The 18004-nt window shown below is 41.8% G+C and overlaps 1 protein-coding gene across 1 annotated transcript in view; it reads left to right on the top strand.

The window, feature by feature from the left end:
* EYS (eyes shut homolog) overlaps positions 1-18004 on the top strand; it is a 1182030-nt gene that overhangs the window by 1144224 nt on the left and 19802 nt on the right. Inside the window, 3 exon segments of the mRNA XM_031455943.2 lie at positions 8916-9098; positions 11683-11849; positions 12661-12805. Of these exon segments, the coding sequence (XP_031311803.2) occupies positions 8916-9098; positions 11683-11849; positions 12661-12805 (495 nt within the window).

Here is an 18004-nt window from a genome sequence, read left to right as displayed (position 1 = left end):
GGTAACAAGGTGGCCCAGAAAAAAAAAAAAAATAGAATATGTTGAAGTGAGCTCATGTCTATTGGGTGCTTGCTGGAGGCCAGGCCCTCAGCCGAGCTCTGACTTTACACCTTCCTGTGTGATCCACGGATAACTCAGGGAGGGGTGCCGTTATATTCACCAAGCAGATGGGGGAACTGAGGCTCAAAGAATTTCAATAATTAGTCAAAAGTGGTATGTCTGTGAGCAGTGGAATCCAGATCTGGAAGCCAGCGCTCTTTGACTTCAGCCTTTCTTTGAAACACTGTATATACCTCGACTCCCGTTTCAGGAACTCACGGTTTGTGACAGCACCGTGAAGGCTCTGAGAAGGTGTGCAACAGCGCAGCTCTAAACCAAGGCGTGCTGCTTTCCCACAGAGCGCACCTTTCACAGAACACATGGGAGCAGGTCCCAAACCGCGGTGCTGGAAGGAACTATTACTTCTCTTTTTCACGCCAATCTTTTATTTCAGTTTTGTGTGTGTTTTATGATGTCCATATTATATTAGTACATGTATGTAACTAAAATGTGTGAGCCATGATCAAAAAAGTTTAGAGACCACCAATATAGCAATTCCTTTTCAAACATGGCCTGAGATTTTTGTTCATGCCACTGATTTCATAGAACTAACTTGGAGAAGCTGATTGTAAGTTGTGCTTAAAATGCTTGGGACATATAATAAACAAAAGGTAATGTATTATATAATTCTAATTGGTTGATAGTGTTAGAGGAGACAAGAGTGGCATATGATAGCTGCCTATTCTTGTTCTTAAAATACTTTAAAACCATCCACTCACTCCAATGGAATTAAGTTTACTTAAATTTGCGTTCTCTAAGCTCGTGCCTGCTGAGCTGTGGAAAAGATTACAGGAGGACGAGGGGTGTAGGAGCGCAGTGGCTGCATCCTTGGCTAACACCAACAGCAGCCTGGCTGCAGAAAGTCAAGGTCAGACCGGCCCGTGTCTCCTGACCATTCTACAGAAACGTGCCCGTCTGTGCAGGCACCCCCAGCATGAAGACCCAGATGAGGCCCCTGCAGCCTACACTCAGAATGGATTTAAGTGGGGGCTGCTCCTCCTCTCTTCTCTGCATTGCAAGTCAATGAAAATCAAAAGTGCTGAAAATCACGTATTTATCACTTAGCATTTTGTTTTCTTGTGATTTTCCTCAATGAGTCAAATGACTTGATCCTTGCTTTCTTTGCCCTTTTACCAGATGAAGACCCTGCAATGTTTTGTGTCCTAAACAGTACTCGACTTTGATAAAGAAGCACATGATCATTTAATATGAATTTTCACTCATAAAATTGGGTACATGCAGGTTCTAGTCTATATATTTGTTAAGATCAACTTAAACCTGAAAAGATTGATGCTTTCAGAGGGATGATTTTTTTCAACTCAGATAAATAAACAGTTTCTTAGAGAAAAACATTAATCCAGCAAGGAAGTACTTTTAGCAAGTTTACCAATTACTGTAGCATTGATTAGTCAAAATGATTCAACTGGTAACTGCAGTAAACCCATGGCTTATGTCTGTGATTAAATGACTTGGCCAATCAGGTCTGAGGTTCTTATCATTACGTATTTGTAAGACAAAGGGTAAATGGGAGAATAATGAGAAAAAAAGTCGGGAGAGAGAGAATATTTCTGAAAATTAATACTAGATTGTAACCAGATCCTGACTTCAATTGAACCTTCACTGCATTAAGATTGTTCAGTGTGTCTGACATCTACACACTCTCCACAGTTATGAAGTGTTCTATATGCCTTCCCTTGCCTTATTCTGTCTCTATTCTTGAGAAATCAAGGATAAATCCAAGGTAAGGATAAATAGTGTTAAATGACCCCAGCTTGGCTGCAATGATGTTGCTGTAAACCCTGAATGTGAATGTGAAGCACAGATGGTACGTAGAAACACTCAGTAGCAGAAGCATGGCTCACGTCTCAAAATGCATGAATTACTCAATGTGAGCAGGGCTTCCTGAATGGCTACTTGGGTCCTTATTTTCTGAGGAGAGCATGATATAAAAATTACTAAGAACAGGGCTTCCTATTCATTTCTGAAATTTAAAAATTTGAAGAGCAAACAAGAATCATTTACAAAAGCTCATCTATTTATATATTTTTAAATTAAGTTTTTTTTTCCTGCAGGCTGAACAATAAATATAGGATTTTTTTTCTTTTTTTTAATTAATAGACTTTATTTTTTAGAGCAGTTTCAGGTTCACAGCAGAATTGAGCAGAAAATACAGAGAGTTTGCACACAGCCCTCCCCACCCACACGTATCTACTCCCCTACCCTCAACATCCCTTATCAGTGTGGCACATTTGGTACAATCAATGAACCAACATGGGCACATTATTATCAACCAAAGTCCATAGTTTACATTAGAGTTCACTCTTGATGTTGTACATTCTATGGGTTTTGACAAATGCATAATGACATGGAGCCACCACTACAGTGTCATGCAGAGTAATTTCATTGCCCTAAAAATCCCTTGTGCTCCATGTGTTCATCGCTCCCTCCTTCCCTCCCCCCAGAGCCCTGGAAACCACGATCTTTTTATTATTTCTGTAGCTGTGCCTTTTTCAGACTGTCATTTGGTTGAAATCATACAGTTTGTAACCTTTTCAGATTGGCTTCTTTCATTTAGTAATATGTCTTTTCAGTTTCTTCCACGTTTTTCATGGCTTGATAGCTCTTTTTTTTTTTAACTGCACATATATTTTTTAATTTACGCATATGTACTGTTCATTGTTTCTAAGAACATTTAGAACTTTAGCTTTTAAACTTACATAGTTATCAAAGAAAAAAAGCCAACCACAAAATAAGAATTAATTCAAAAAGATGCATACATCCTGCTATTAACAGCAATATTATTTACAATCGCCAAGATATGGAAGCATCCTATGTACACATCAGTAGTTGAATAGATAAAGAAGACGCAGCATATTTGTATGCAGTGGAATACAGGTCACCCATAAGAAAGAAGGATATTTTGCCATTTGCAGCCCTTCGTTCACTTTTTTCTTTTTTCACTTCAAAAACCAGAATTTTATAACTGGCATAAATATTTCCATTGCATCATAAACAACAAAATACCTAAAAATAAACTTAGCCAAGGAGGTTGCCTATACTTAATAGGCAAATATAGGATATATTTTTAATTCCCTTCTTCTAATGGTAGCACTTTGGTCCTGAGTAAGGGATTTACTGGGAGGGAATTAACTCTTTCCTGCCTCTGATGTTGGCCCTTAGAGCATAGCAGGTGTGTCAGTGGCTTGTAAGTTAACGCAGCTCTTTGAAAGTCAGCATTTTACTGCCCGTTTAGATTTGCGTCCATAACTTAACACCTGGCACGAAACATCCGATCTTTTCCAGAGGGCAAACCTGAATATTGCACCTAGTGATTTAGTCTCTAAAATGACATGTTGTGATTCTCTTTGCCACTCTAAAGAGGCCAAGGGTATTTTTGAATCTCGTCTTTTTTGTCCTTGTGTATGAAATCAACTTGAAATTGTTAAAATGAGACTCTTTCTGCCCCAAGTCTTGAAGCTTTAGAGAAAGAAAAGCTGTCATGAGGGTGAATGGCTGGTAATTCTGCTTGCTGGAGTGCATCCCTGTCAGTCTCCAGGCGGGTGGCTTAACACACACCTTGTTGACAGCAAACACCAAAGGGGGCTTTCCTGCAGGAGTATCACTGTGGCTGCCGTGTCCAGTGGGTCTCCCAAGTCCTTGTCAGGCTTGCTGCCGTAAGAGTTGGTTTTTCCTGTAGCAGCTGTAGCCACTGCGTTTTAAGTTGACTGCCTGCGTAAGCTTTAAAAATACAATGTTGAAGAAATGTACGTTTCAGGGGTCTTTTTGTCTGTGGGTTGTAAAATGCCTTCCCCGTGTTGCTGTCTCCTTACCTCCCTCATACCTCTCTCCTCCATGACTTGTTATAATAAACAAAAACTTTTGAGAGAAAGGCTTCTTTAGGATCCTAGACTGAGCTACTGGATTTTGGTCTAAATCAATATAGCGAAAGGAGGTCGGAAAACCTCGACAGCCATTTCTCCCATGTGTTATGTAATTAAGGAACTACACAATTTTCCTTCCTGCAAATCAAAGGGTTTAAGGTGCCTCTCTGACAACATCTAAAAGCTGTTTTGGTTACTGAACACGTGCCCTGTTGGCACAGGAGAGTATCAGAACATGTGTGCCGTATACACAGGGTTGCAAAGTTATGAGTGTATTAAGTAAAGTCTAATTATAGCTTGATTAAAAAAAAAATTCCCTTGACAAAAGTCTATTTCCAGAGAAACAGCTTTTGTAAGAACAAACTTAGAAATGATTATATCCCCAATGTGCTACCTGGGAAAATGGAAAAGTGTTGCTCAAAGCATTTGTAGGTATAGGAACAAAAGAATAACATCTTTTTTTTTTTTAACTCTCCATTCTCTAGACAGAGTGAAATAGGGCACTGCTCGCCGGCATGACAACTGGATTGTCTATCTTTGCCTGACCTTTCCCAACAACGAGCTCCTTTTAATTACGAAAAATGCATTTTGACCATAGTGCGTGGGGTGATAAAAAGGATTTTCTCTCTTTTCCATTTGTCTTTTTTTTTAATAACAACTTCTATGAGACACATTTTTCTTACCATAAAATGTACCCTTTTAAAATGTACTATTCAGCATATCTATTGCTAAATTGTATTACTACCTAATTTCATCACTAATTTCAGAACATTTTTGTCACCCTAAGAAGAAACCTGCACCCATTAGCCTTCACTCCTCATTACTCCCTTGCCCCAGCCCCTCATAATCACGAATCTACTTTCTGTTTGTATGGATTTGCCTATTCCAGGCATTTAATATAAATTGAATTATGTAATTTACGATCTTTTGTGACTGGCTTTTTCCACTTAGTTTTGTGCTTTTGAAGTTCCTTCCTGTTGTTGCATGTATCAGTGGTTTATTCGCTGTCCGTAGGATTCTAAAATGGTACAGCCCACTTGAAAAACAGTTTGACAGCTCCTCAAAATGTAACAGTTACCATACCGTCCAGCAATCCCACTCCTGGTACACAATCCAGAGACACGAAAACATACGTCCCAGCAAAAGCCTGTACAGGAATATTCATAGTAGAATCATTTATGATAGCCAAAAAGATGGAAGCAACTCAAGTGTACATAAACAGAAGAATGGGTAACAAAAATATGGTACATTCACAAAATGCAATACAGTTGTCTTTTGACTTAATTTTTCCACATTTTTGGCATAAAGAATCTTTCTAAGTTTTAAGTAGCCAAATGTATCACTTTTCTCTTTCTGCTTCCTTTTATTATACCAAGTTTAGAATGGCTGTAAATATACTGACCCATGCTTTTTATTTCTAAAGCTGTTATGATTTCATTTTTTAATTTAATTTTTTTATCCACCTGGAGTATGGGGTATTTATTTGAGGTGTGGAGTAAATTAAAAAGTCCTCCTTTACTCTAATTACTATTTTATCATACTGCTTACTGAATAATCTTTTTCTCACTAATCTGAAAATCCACTCTTACTGTAATAAAAATCTCCCAGGTGCATTTTTGTGTTATTCTGGACTTTTAATGTGTGCCTGCATACATTTCAATTAAAATCACATTGGAATGATAAAATAATTCAGTGGGAATTGACAAGTTTAGCATATTAAACTTCCTATTCATGAACCTCATATATATTTCTACTTACTAGAGACTTATTTTATGTCCTTCAAGGATTTGAAAGTTTTCTTTATAGAAATTGACTATTATAAATTATAATCATATTGTAAATCAAAGGGAGAAGAGATTCAGGCAATTTATCTCCCTTTGTTTCCAACTCTGATCTGTCACATATGACATGTGTATCCTAAGGCTGGTAGACAACGTGATGGAAGTCGGGTCCTGAGTTCTAGGGAGAGGCCAGCAGGTAGGTTTAAGTGTTCATTGTGACTTCTTCCTTGTGCATCAGGCAAGAGCCTGGAGATGAACATCTGAGAACTCAGAGACAAATAGGAAAAAAGTAGATCCAGGACAAAAAAAAAAAAATGTGTAAGAATTTAGTGCTGATATTAAGTAATTATTTCAAGTCTATATCATAAAATTTTAAACAACATGGTGAGGGAACCATACAGATATTTCATCACATAAAAGCCAAACATCTTTGTCAAAAAATATCAAATGCCTCAAGAAAAATATTTAGTATTTTTGGCTCACAAGTTACAAAAAAGACATTATTATCAAATATTAAATAGAAGACAACATTTATAAGATAAAACTTATGAAATGGTAATTATGTTTATACAACTTAGTTTTGAAAAACAACTGACTTTTCTGGGGGGGTGGGGGGCCCTGCCTTGATTTTCAGTGTCAGTGTGCAAAATATTATCTGAATGTTTGAATAGAACCTTAAGTAGAATCTTAAACCTAAAAGAATTAAGATTCTAATATCTTCACCAAAATCCAGAAACATTCTTATTCTTTAGTGGCAAATGACTAAAAAAATTTTTTTTAATTTTTTGAACAAGTAATGATGGTGACGGTGTAGAAATTCTGTTTCCCCACGTCACCCAATAGCTCCAATTTTTCCCTTCATCACATAAGAACAGAACAGTTAAGACCTTAGATAAGCAATAACATCAGAAAAATAAACACAAACATATATGCCACTATGCTAAGCCCTTTATATGTGTCCATTCAACCATTTGAGAAGTATGTATTCTGTGCCCCCTTCTACCGGGCACTGCTGCACATCCTGGAGTTTGCGAAGGACAGGCAAGCTCTCTGGCCTGACTGGAGAGAGAAATAATTTAAAGTAAACGGATAAACAGCATAGAATGTAATCAGATTGCAGTAAGCAAAGCAGGTTAAGGAGCTAGAGGGTGATGGGGACAAGAGGAGAGTAAGAGTTTAACAGGTGGTCTGGGAAAACCCCTGTGAACAGGGGACACTTGAGCAGAATCCTGAAGGAAGTGAGGGAGCAGGCCACGCACCTTTGTGGGGAGAATATATTTTAGGCATTAGAGCCTCAAGGAGAAGGAGCCCTGAGCTGTGAGCATGTTTGGTGTGAGAAACACAAAGAAGTTAGCACGGTGGGAGCAGAATGAACAAGAAGAAATGGACATAAAATAAATTTGGAGAGAAGGGGCTTTCGCCTATGCTAAGGAAATTTTTTTTTAATTCAAGTGAAAACACTGGAGGACTTTTAATGTGCAATTAATATTTAAAAGTCTGCACTGGCTACAATCTGGAAACAAGACTACACGGGGACAGAGGCAGCAAGGGAGACCAGTTAAGAAGCAAATATAGAAATGCAGCAGAGAAATACAGCTAGAGAGGGAGCCATGCATTGAACTTTGGTGGCATTGCGGGAGGTGGTGAGAAGTAGTGGGATCCAGGATCTATTCTATGAAGACGATGTTAACAAGACTTGCCAATTGTCTGGTTGAGGTGGCAGAGAGAGAAACAGTTTAAGGACAATGACTAGTTTTCGTTCCAAACAAAGACAGGGAAGACTGAGGAAGAGATCTGGTTGGGGAGGCTGGGTTAGGGACTGGGTTATAAAAATAGGAGAAAGAAGAGTTCTGCTTTGTGCACGTTCAGTTGGAGGTTCCTGCTGGACACACAAACGTATGTCAAATAGCTAGTAGGTACTTGGATACACGAACCTAGAGTTCTGGGAAGAAGCCGAGGACAGAGACCACTGCCCAGGAGCCATCCTCCTGGAGATGGCGCACATGATGACCAGACAGCAGTGGCAGCTGTGGGTGACCGGAAGGCGAGGAGGAGCAGTTCAAGGCGGAAAGACTACCAGGAGAAAGCACTTGAAGAGAAAAGAAATAATCAGCCATGTCAGCTGCTTCCGAGACATAGGATAAGATAAAATCAGAGAACTGACATTGACTTTAGGAAGATGGTGGTCACTAGCAACCTAACCTAAGAGGCTTCAGAGGAAAGATAGAGAAGATCACCTAATGGAATGAAATTCAGAGCAATGGGTAAAAAGTTCAAACAATCAGCGCAGATGCTGTTTGGGAAATTCTCCCCATGTGGTGAGCAGAGAAGCAGGAGTCGCCGGAGAGGAACGCAGAGTTGAGGAAAGCTGTGTTTTCAGATGGACATGGTCGAGCTTGTCTGATGTGGATGGGAATGACTTAGTAGAAAAGAAAAATTCGGTGGCTCCTGGGAAATGGAAAAGAATTGCTGAGGTGATGTCCTTGACTAAGGGGTAGACCCAATACCGAGGCAGAGTCCACCTTGTAACCAGGGGGAGGGCGGGACGCGTGGATCAAATGAGGGCATTGAGGGTGGGAAGATTTCATGATGAACGGATGGGTACTTCTCTGTTTTAAGAGCTCATTTTTGTCAGTGAAATAAGAAGCAGGATCATTAACCAAGAGAGAGAAGATGAAGACCAGGTGTCAGAAGGGAAGGGGTGTAACTCAGTCTCCCTGGAGACTGGGAAACGCAGTAGGACTGCAGGGCTGGTGCCAGAGATTTGCTCCCCTCCAAGTCATATCCACAGCTTGGATGCCAAACTAGGTTTACCATGCACCTAGGCAAATACTTTGACTGCCTGTGATCTTTTCTATTCCTAAAATTAATCTCCAAAATATAGGGTTTTGCTCTTTAAGTAAATTCTTCATTATGTAGAAAGGGTATGTGCATGAAAAGATTATATACAGGATCTCAAAACACTACACTTCTTTTGTTCTGGTTTTGAATTCCCTGTGGAGTCCCTCAGTGGCTCAGTGCTGCCGGGCACGTGAGTACAAGGAAGGGGACAGTGAACAGACTATATGGTTCGGTGCATCAGCAAAACATCACCCTCCTCTGACAAGTCCACGTACAGGTTTGTTCTGACCACTTGGTTTGGGTTCTTCCACAGCTGTTAACGTCACTCAGCCCAGGTTCAGCGGGATGGATGCCTTTGGATACACCTCGTTCCTGGCTTACGCACGGATCCCAGACATCAGCTTCGATTACGAGTTCCGCTTGCAGTTTCAGCTGGCAAACCACCACTCGGCGCTGCAGGATAACTTGATATTTTTCACCGGACAGAAGGGCCATGGTAAGATTCCTTGAACCCTCTAGGACTCACTAGCGTCTTTAACAATACTTGGGAGACTCTTCAGGTACTCTGGCTGTGGCTGAAGCAGGCGTCGGCCTGATCAGCCTCCTCCTGTCTGCTGCCCTGAGCTGTGCCTTGCCCGGCGTGTGCAGCCGTCCTCGACCTCCCGAAGCCCAGTTCGCACTAGGTTACCTCTTATAATCGGGGTAAAGATCCTGCAGGCAGACGTGAAGTCAGAGGAGTGAGCTTATCGACGTGTCCCTCCTCCTTTTCTTTCCGTTTCCACATAGAAAGAGAGAAGGGAGATTCGCAGAAGGAACACATTTTACCATGTTTGGTGCAATGGAACTGGTTGCCCTCAAAGAAAACCATTTCAAATTAAACAGTAAGAAATTAACAAAGTACTCAATCTGTAGCCACATAGTATGTGCCCTACAACTGGTGCGAAAGCAACTTATAGACCCACTATGCATGTGTGGGATCAAGGAAAAGCACATATGTTTTACTCTCAAGTCAGCAACTAACTAGTTAGAAAATTAATCACTTTATCTTCTCTGAGCTCAGGGTCCCCAGCTGTGAAATCAACACACTGCACCACAAAACCACCTTTCTCTCAACCACCAGTGATTCTGTTGCGCGAGGGGGACTAACATATTCTGTTCTCTTCAACTCACTCAGTGCCCGTTTCTGAATTAACACGTGTCTGAAAGGAGCCACATCCCAGGTGAAGTGTGGAGTGTCAGCCTGCTGCCCCAGTCTCGGGCACACTCTGCCCTGCCTTGGAGGGAAATGGCTCTCAGCGTAGTGAAGGCAGCAGGCTCTGAGCCTGGGAGTGTAGGTTTGGACCTGGTCTCCACCACATACAAAGTACAAGTCTAGATGCTTAGTGTCTCTGTGCCTCAATCTCCTCACCATTCCAATGGGTATAATGATGCAAATTCCCCAACAGAGCTGGGAGGACTGACGTGGTCAACATGAGGACTCCATAGCACTGAGCGCTGGACACACACACACATAGCTTGTCTTTCTCCCCAGGATGCCTTCTCCAGCCACGCTCACAAATGCAGGTGTTACCCGACCCGACCCAGACTATTGTCTATCTCAGCCTTCAAACCCCATACCTCAATTTTCTATTTGGTAGACAGTTGTTTCTTGTCTGCCTCGACTATGGGAGATTTAGGCAGACAGAGCCCAAGCCATCCCTCTGAATGAAACCTTATATACCCACACAGCACACCGCCTGACACCTAGCCAGCTCTGAATGAAGAAATAAAATAACCACAATAAGAACAGATGTAGGTCGTATAGGTCAGCAACTCTGTTGCACAAAGGCTCTCAGAGTGGCCATTCTTTGGGGTTTCCAGTTCAGATGCCATCTTCTCCGTTAGTCTTCTCCCCATGGCTACCCTCCCTCCACCCTTTTGGTTCATCTCTCCTGCTCTGAGCACTGCTGGCCTGCCCTGCACTTAGAGCACAGATCCTTTACTACAGCGTTTGTTGGCTACATCCCTCTCCTCGTTCAGGGAGAGGCTGTCCCAGTTGTCGTGAAACCACCCACAAAGCCTCAGGCAGTTTTAATAAATACCTGTTGAATGACCACTGGAAGGCAGGGAGGAAAGGAGGAAAAAAAGAAGGAATTCCTGCCCCTAACTGCTTCTTTACTCGGCATACCACTCTATCCTTCTCGTTAGAGAAGGAAAAAAACTGGCAAATGAAAAATTCAAATGAGCACTGTAAATCTTGCGTCTGTCTGAATCCTGAAAGATTCAAAGAGGAAGAACCCAAGCAAAGGATAAACACTTGGCCCATGAAAATGCTGCCACTAAATGCCTCTTCAGTCCTCTCCTGCTACAGATTCCTTCAAAATCCTCCAAAAGAAATAAATTTAAAAAGTAAAATCTTTTGTTTCAGCCCCAGCGTTTCTGAATTCTAGGATTTTTACATGTGGCACTCTCTGGTCTTCTCACATCTCTGCTTTGTATGCGGGGAGATGAATGCTAATACTGCACTTGCCTCTGTAGGTTGACAGCATGGTAAACACAGGCTAGACAACCGGCAGTTACATTGTGGAGATCCATCTGCCAATCAGCCAAAAGGAGAAATCTGAAACATACAATTCCACATTGCACCACCAGAGGGGGCAAGAGTACCAGCTAAAACTATGCAAGTGGGCTCAAGGCTTCCTAAGGCAGGGCTCCTCCAGGTGGGACCTCTTCACAACTGCATCAGAATCACATGATGGTGATGTGAAAATATCAATTCCCAGACCCTCTTGAAAAAAAATAGAATTTTATTAAATTTAAGAGCAATCACCCAAAACCTCTAGGGACCAGCCAAATTAGACCATATACGGGGATGGGCTAAGATATGTAGTTATTGTTCATAACATTATATGCAGGCAGGATTCATCAATTTATGAAGCATAAAGTTATGGGTTAAAGACTGGGGGGGGGGGTGGATACAGCTCAGTGTCGGTGATCACTCACTGTCCAGCTCTGTGACTCAGAGCCAGAGGGTAAAACCAGCTGCCTGGACGCCCGGGTTTCCTCCCTGCAAGCCTGCCCCTCGCATCTCCTCCTTCTAGGGCTGAGTGGTGATGACTTCCTGGCCGTGGGTCTACGCGGGGGCAGCGTGGTTTACACTTACAACCTGGGATCTGGCACAGCAAGTATCAGCAGCGATCCCCTGGATTTGAGCCGTGGGATCCACACAGTGCATCTGGGGAGGTCCTTCCGAGCAGGCTGGCTGAAGGTAAGGAGTCGTTCCTCCGTCTGTCCCGCTGACTTGGAGTGCTGCTGTGTTACGGGTCTGGGCTGAGGTGCACAGATGATGAGCCGTGCTGCCTGCCCCCACCAAGTTCACAGACCAGCACACAGAGCACAAGACTAGGGGATGACTGCAATTAAGTGGCGTGGAGATAAGTTAGGGGATGACCAACTGATAAGGTGAGAGAGGATTCAAGCAATGCTTCTCAAGAACGGTGACGCTCAAGCATAACCTTAAGTGCACAGCAGCTCAGAAAAAGATCAGAGGCTCGTGTGGGCTTAAGGAGGTTAAGGAGTTCAGTCTGGCTTTCAGGTGAAGGCAGCAAAAGATGTAGTTAGAGGTAGACAAGGTCTATATCATCAAAGGACTTACCTGAGAAGTTTAGATTTTCATCCAAAGACATATGGAGAGCTACTGAGAAATTTAAGAAGGGAGCGGGGTACCGTGGTCAACTTCCATTTTTTGATCAATGGCTGGTGGTCATTCGGGAATGGATGGGAGAGGGAGGCAAGGCTGGATGGAGGCGGCCCAGTGGGATGCCAGCCCCTAATCTTTGAAGAACTACAATTTTGATTGAAATGCAAAACCATGACTGCTGTATTAATATATCCATGGTAACAGACATCAGCAGAGACACAGAAAATTGAGTGGTGAAGCGTTTTTTATTTCTTCAAAATTCAGGTCTTTGTAAGTTTTCGAGCCAGCTAAATGGGAAATAACAAAAGGGTGTCTTAACAGTTCACCCTGGGGAATCAATTCCTTTTCTAATAGGTTTTGAATTTTTTTCTTTTTGAAGGTAGATGATCATGAAAATAAATCTGTCATCTCCCCAGGAAAGCTGGTTGGTCTCAACGTCTTCGGCCAGTTTTATGTAGGCGGCTGCAGCGAGTACACTCCAGAGCTCTTACCGGACGGAGCTGATTTTAAAAACGGCTTTCAAGGTAAGGCCTGGATGGACTTTACACTATACCTGCTTGTCTCAAGACCTGAGAAAAGACAAAAACGCGCCAGGGGTATACTTCTAGTTCTAAAACCAGCAAGGAGGGTTGCTTTCTAATCAGACGTGATCAGAGTTGGATTTTAATGGAAAGCATTCATGCATCGCTTACTAACCACTGACGACCTGTGTACTAGGTGTTGGGATGTTTCAGTGCACAAAACAAGGATTCCTGCCCTCACGAGCTTCCCTTCTAGTCGGTTAAAGGAGGGAACAGACAATAAACACTAAGTATGATGAATACATAAATTATATAGCAGTATAAGGTGACAAATTCCGTGGAGGAAAAAGCAAGTGGAGCCTGATTTGGGGGATCAGGTTGTGGGTGCTTTTTAATACAGGGTAAGTAGCATAGACCACATGGAGTCACAGTACAAACTGAAACTTCATCTAACTTTGGAATGTACTTGATATGAAAGATTAGTGATTCCTGCCAGTTGATCCATACCATCAAGATATGGCCCAAGGAGGCCAGCGGAAGCCACGAGGATTAAGGGCAAACACCATGCTTGGGCAAGGAATCATACTGCCATAGTCTGTCTCCCTGAGTTCAAAAACGAACATAGGCTCAGACCCTCCCTATAAAGCCAATTCATAGTAGAGTTGTCACATAAAGGCTCATAACAACTTTGAATTGTTATAAAAATGCATTTGGTGAAAACAAGTTTTTTTGGTGGCTCTTAGCCCCAGAATATTTGGCCAAGGGGCTGCTCGTTGTGGTGCCCTAAGCCCGTCACTCACGACCAGGCTACTCTCCATCAGAGTCCAGGAGCAGGGCTGCACGTCGGTGTGAGACCACAAACCCGTTCTGAGTTCACCTACCTGACCACACCCTTCTCCCCACCTCCCCTGTCTTCTGCCTAAATACTGATGCAGGATGCCACGCACTTGAAACATATGGAAGCAACACAGCTAATCCAACACCATACAAGGTCAGGTTTCAGTAAAATTAGTTCATTCTGCCAAGACTCAAAGAAACGTTTTCTCTGATTATGTTATCGGTGCTAATGCTCAGAAGAGTTTCTTAAAGAACATTTAAGGCACGTTGAGGCACTGTGCTCAGTGTAGCAGACAGCTCACGACTTCTTTCCCTGCAGGACTTTATCTGAAGGGCATAATGAATCAATGCGTTTTTTCAAACATGGTATTCAAAGAAAAGGACGGGTGAACTTATAAATGTGAAAGTTAGCCCACCTTCCACTCAGTGAAACAGAGACCTCGTGGGGGCTCATCAGAACTTGCCGTCATTAACTCAGAGACACGGTTATGAACACTCTGGACACAGCATCAAGGGTAAGAGTGAGGACTCTGGAGCCCAGCTGCCTGGATATGTACCCCCCACCACCACCACCTTCAGGCTCTGTGAGTCTGGCGAGTCACCTAACGTCCCCGTGACCCCCTGTGCCTCGGCTGAACGTGGGCTAATCACAGCCCTTCTCCAGTTCTGAGAGTGAGGTAGTGGGGCAAGAGCGCGGACTGCCTGGCGGGGAGCGCTCGCCATGTGTTAGCAGTGGCGACCGTGCTGCTGGTGGCAGGAGGCACGGCTCCATTTCTCTGCTCTGCGGACAGTGGCTTTGCCTCTGGAGTCAGCCCGTCTTCCAATTCAGGCTCTGCCATGTCACAGCTTTGGGACTTTTCGCCTGCTACTTACCCTCTCTGAGCTTCCACTTTCTCCTCTGTAAAATAAAAATACCTACCCCAGAGGGTGCTTGTGATTTAATTAAATAAGATAATTATACTAAGTGCTTATACCAGAAACCAGAACATGAGAAACACTCAATAAATTAACTACTATTAGTGTTACGCCACCCTGTTGTCAACAGACTTGACGCTTTCAGATTTACTGAAGTGCAGCATTTCTGGATTTCCTTTTGTCTTATTCTCTCCCTCCTACTAGGAACTTTTCTTTATCTCTTGATTCCAAGAACAAAGACAGGCTTTTGTCAATACCTGTCGTTTTCTCCTCCAGCGTGTTAATGAGCCTACACCCAGCACACACTCAGCGGGCCCCTCCCGACAGAAACAGCTAGGACTCACACGCCTGGAAGCCAGATTCTTAGGATGCAAATCTCCGGCAGGTCTTCTTGGTAACTGCCACTTAATCCACAGTCTTATGGAAACGTCAGGCCCTTAGCCCTTAATTTTATCATTTGTCTCCTGACGTCTGATCCTTCCTTGACATCTGCATCTCCTCCATTATAGACTAGCACTTATTATGTACTGAAAATGATGCACAAGCACGTCCAACCTATCATAGTGACAGATCGCAACTGCGCTGTAAGCCTATGATTCCCAAGAGCTGATCTCACTGGCTCTAAGGAATGATACAGGATGACTTCTTTAAAATATAGATTTCTGGACCCTTCCCAGAACTGCTTAATTGAAATCTCTATGATGGGGTCTAAAAATTTGCATTTCCATAAGCCTCTCTAGATTTGGAAGCCACTGTATTAATTAGTCATAACAAAGCAAATATAGCATTTTAATAGAAGAATTGAATAATCAGGTTAAGGTTATCACATTCGTGTGTAGAATGGTGATTAAATCACACAGGAAAAGATTATCTGACAGGGGCTCTCACACTTCTACAAACACTTCAGATACAGAACTAACCCAGAAGTTCTCGGTCTAAAATACAAATTCTTACTGTTGACCAAGCCCATTTGTTTTTGGTCTGTAAATGGTCTAAATTGGGCCATTATTTTCCCTATATGCTTTAATGTTCGTGAAGAAGTCATTTAACCCTTCTCCAGATTAAAAACTCTACTTATGCCAGACACAGAGGCCTTACTGTTTTATTGTCCACATAAGAGGAATTCTTCCCTCCTCACCAAAAGCATCTCTAACTACAGAACTACAGGGTTCTCATGTGGAGAGTCAGGGAGGGGATTCAGTGGGTCCCCGCGTCTCCTGAAATCACACACACAATTGTGTGTGTAGCCATGTGCATTTTTTTCTGGAGAGGAGAACCATAGCTTCGATCAATGTTCTAAGATCTGCTACTAATTGAAAATTACTTTTGACTACTGTGAGCAAGGGGAAATCTACTATCCCTTCCAACTGTTATTCTGCTGTCTCAGTAGCCGGTGTTCCCTGACAGGGGGATTATTAAACATTACTCAACTGAACAGAGTAGACAGAAAATAGACTCAGATTCATTAGCAATGCTGTAGAGATGTTATTCCAGCCTGAAAATGCCCCACACTGCCGGTACAGTAAGTTTCTTGCTAGTTTATCTTTTCTCATTCTCTCTCCCTCTCTCTCTCTCTCTCTCTCTCAATTGCATAGGATTTTTCAAACCAGAGCCCATAAGGCAAGAGTAATTATTTTATTGCAATAATTTAAAAATTCTCTTACTGTCAAAAAAAAAAACTATCGTGTATTTGGAACCTCACTAGTCCTTCCAATATCATAGCTCCAAAAGTCTCTTTCACAACTGTTTTAACACATGCAAGATATAGACACTGAGTACCTGTTGCAGGGTGCTGTACGAAGCCCATTCTGTTATATAATCTGCTATTTAGAAAAGAATGAAATTATGCAATATGTATTCGACAGATGACTTCCACTGTAACTGCCTTTACGCTGTATGCTATGTTGACTGACATGGAACATCTCTCTGCGAAATAAACACATATAACTATTCATATCGGTCAGATGTTCCTCTAAATATAGCATTGCCACGTTTTTAGCCAAAAAACGTATTTTAGCAGTTTCTCACAGCAAAAGTATTTTATCTATTCATATAAAAGAGAAGTGGTTTTAAATGAACACTTCAGACATTAATATATATTACAGTCATTTAAACAAAGTTTCTTTTTCAGTGGATGAGTATAAAAATAACAAAACCTAATATTAGCAGCCCACAATTTTTGCTAAAAGGGAATCTTTTTTTAATAAAAGAAATAGTGAATTTCTGAGACAGTGTGGAAAGGAATACAAGACCTGCCTATTGCCAAGCATTATACTGGCTAGTTTTTGTATATTTTCTTATGCCTCTTGACTCATGGAATAGATGTATTTGCCCCCATTTTAAAGATGGAAGGCTGATAACTAGATCTGCGATCTAGCCATTATGTGGAAGACATTGTAACTGAACCCAGGCCCACCTGACTCCATCTTACACTTTTGCTCTCTGCTGAGTGCATTTCACTCTGCAAAAGGCAGATTTCACATTCCACGTGTAAGTAAGATCACCCATTATCTGTCTGGAAAAGACCTTCCTAAGGATACGCACGTGCAAAGGCAAATCCCTGGGAGAGCGAAAGGTAAATGCGACAACATAAATATTATAAGCTTCTCTACATAAAAATGAAAGAATTCATCTTAAGCAAAATTAAATAGCAGATATTAAACTGGAGAAACTATTTACGATATATGACCAATAGCTAACGTGCTCATTCTATAAAGAGGTTTTTCAAATAAATGTTAAAAAGGGTATAGACAAAAAGGTAAGCGGAGAAGGACAGTACCTAATAAGCAACTGAAAGGGGGAAATTACAAATGACTAACAAATTCCTTAAAAGATTTTCCCAAAAAATGAACATAAATACAAAACCAAAACAGACTCATAGACATAGAATACAAACTTGTGGTTGCCAAGGGGGAGAAGGGTGGGAAGGGACAGACTGGGAGTTCAAAATTTGTAGACACTGACAGGCAGATGCAGAACAGATAAGATTATACTGTATAGCACAGGGAAATATATACAAGAACTTGTGGTGGATGACAGCGAAAAAAATGTGACAATGAATATATGTATGTTCATGTTATAACTGAAAAATTGTGCTCTACACTGGAATTTGACACAACATTGTAAAATGATTATAAATCAATAAAAAATGTTAAAAAAAAAAAAAAAAGACTTTCAAGCCCGATTAAAAACTGCAAAAGGGCATTTAATTGTTTCCTTTAAAATGAAACAGATGATAATCTCTCACGTCACGGCGTCTGTGAAGAAGCAGGCGCCCCCGTGCGTGGTGGGGCCGGCATAACTGCAGGAAGCATCTCTGACATTTGGGCGCCCTTCGCAGCATCCATAGCTTTCACCCTGATAGTTTTACTTCTTTAAATTTATGCTAAGAAAACAATTAGCAAATGTACAAAGATACACATATATCGATATTTATTAGAGGATTATGTT

The sequence above is a fragment of the Camelus dromedarius genome, chromosome 6 (assembly GCF_036321535.1).
Source record: "Camelus dromedarius isolate mCamDro1 chromosome 6, mCamDro1.pat, whole genome shotgun sequence".
Taxonomy (NCBI): domain Eukaryota; kingdom Metazoa; phylum Chordata; class Mammalia; order Artiodactyla; family Camelidae; genus Camelus; species Camelus dromedarius.
Note: the sequence above shows the minus strand (reverse complement) of the source record. Positions and strands in the feature narration are given on the sequence as shown.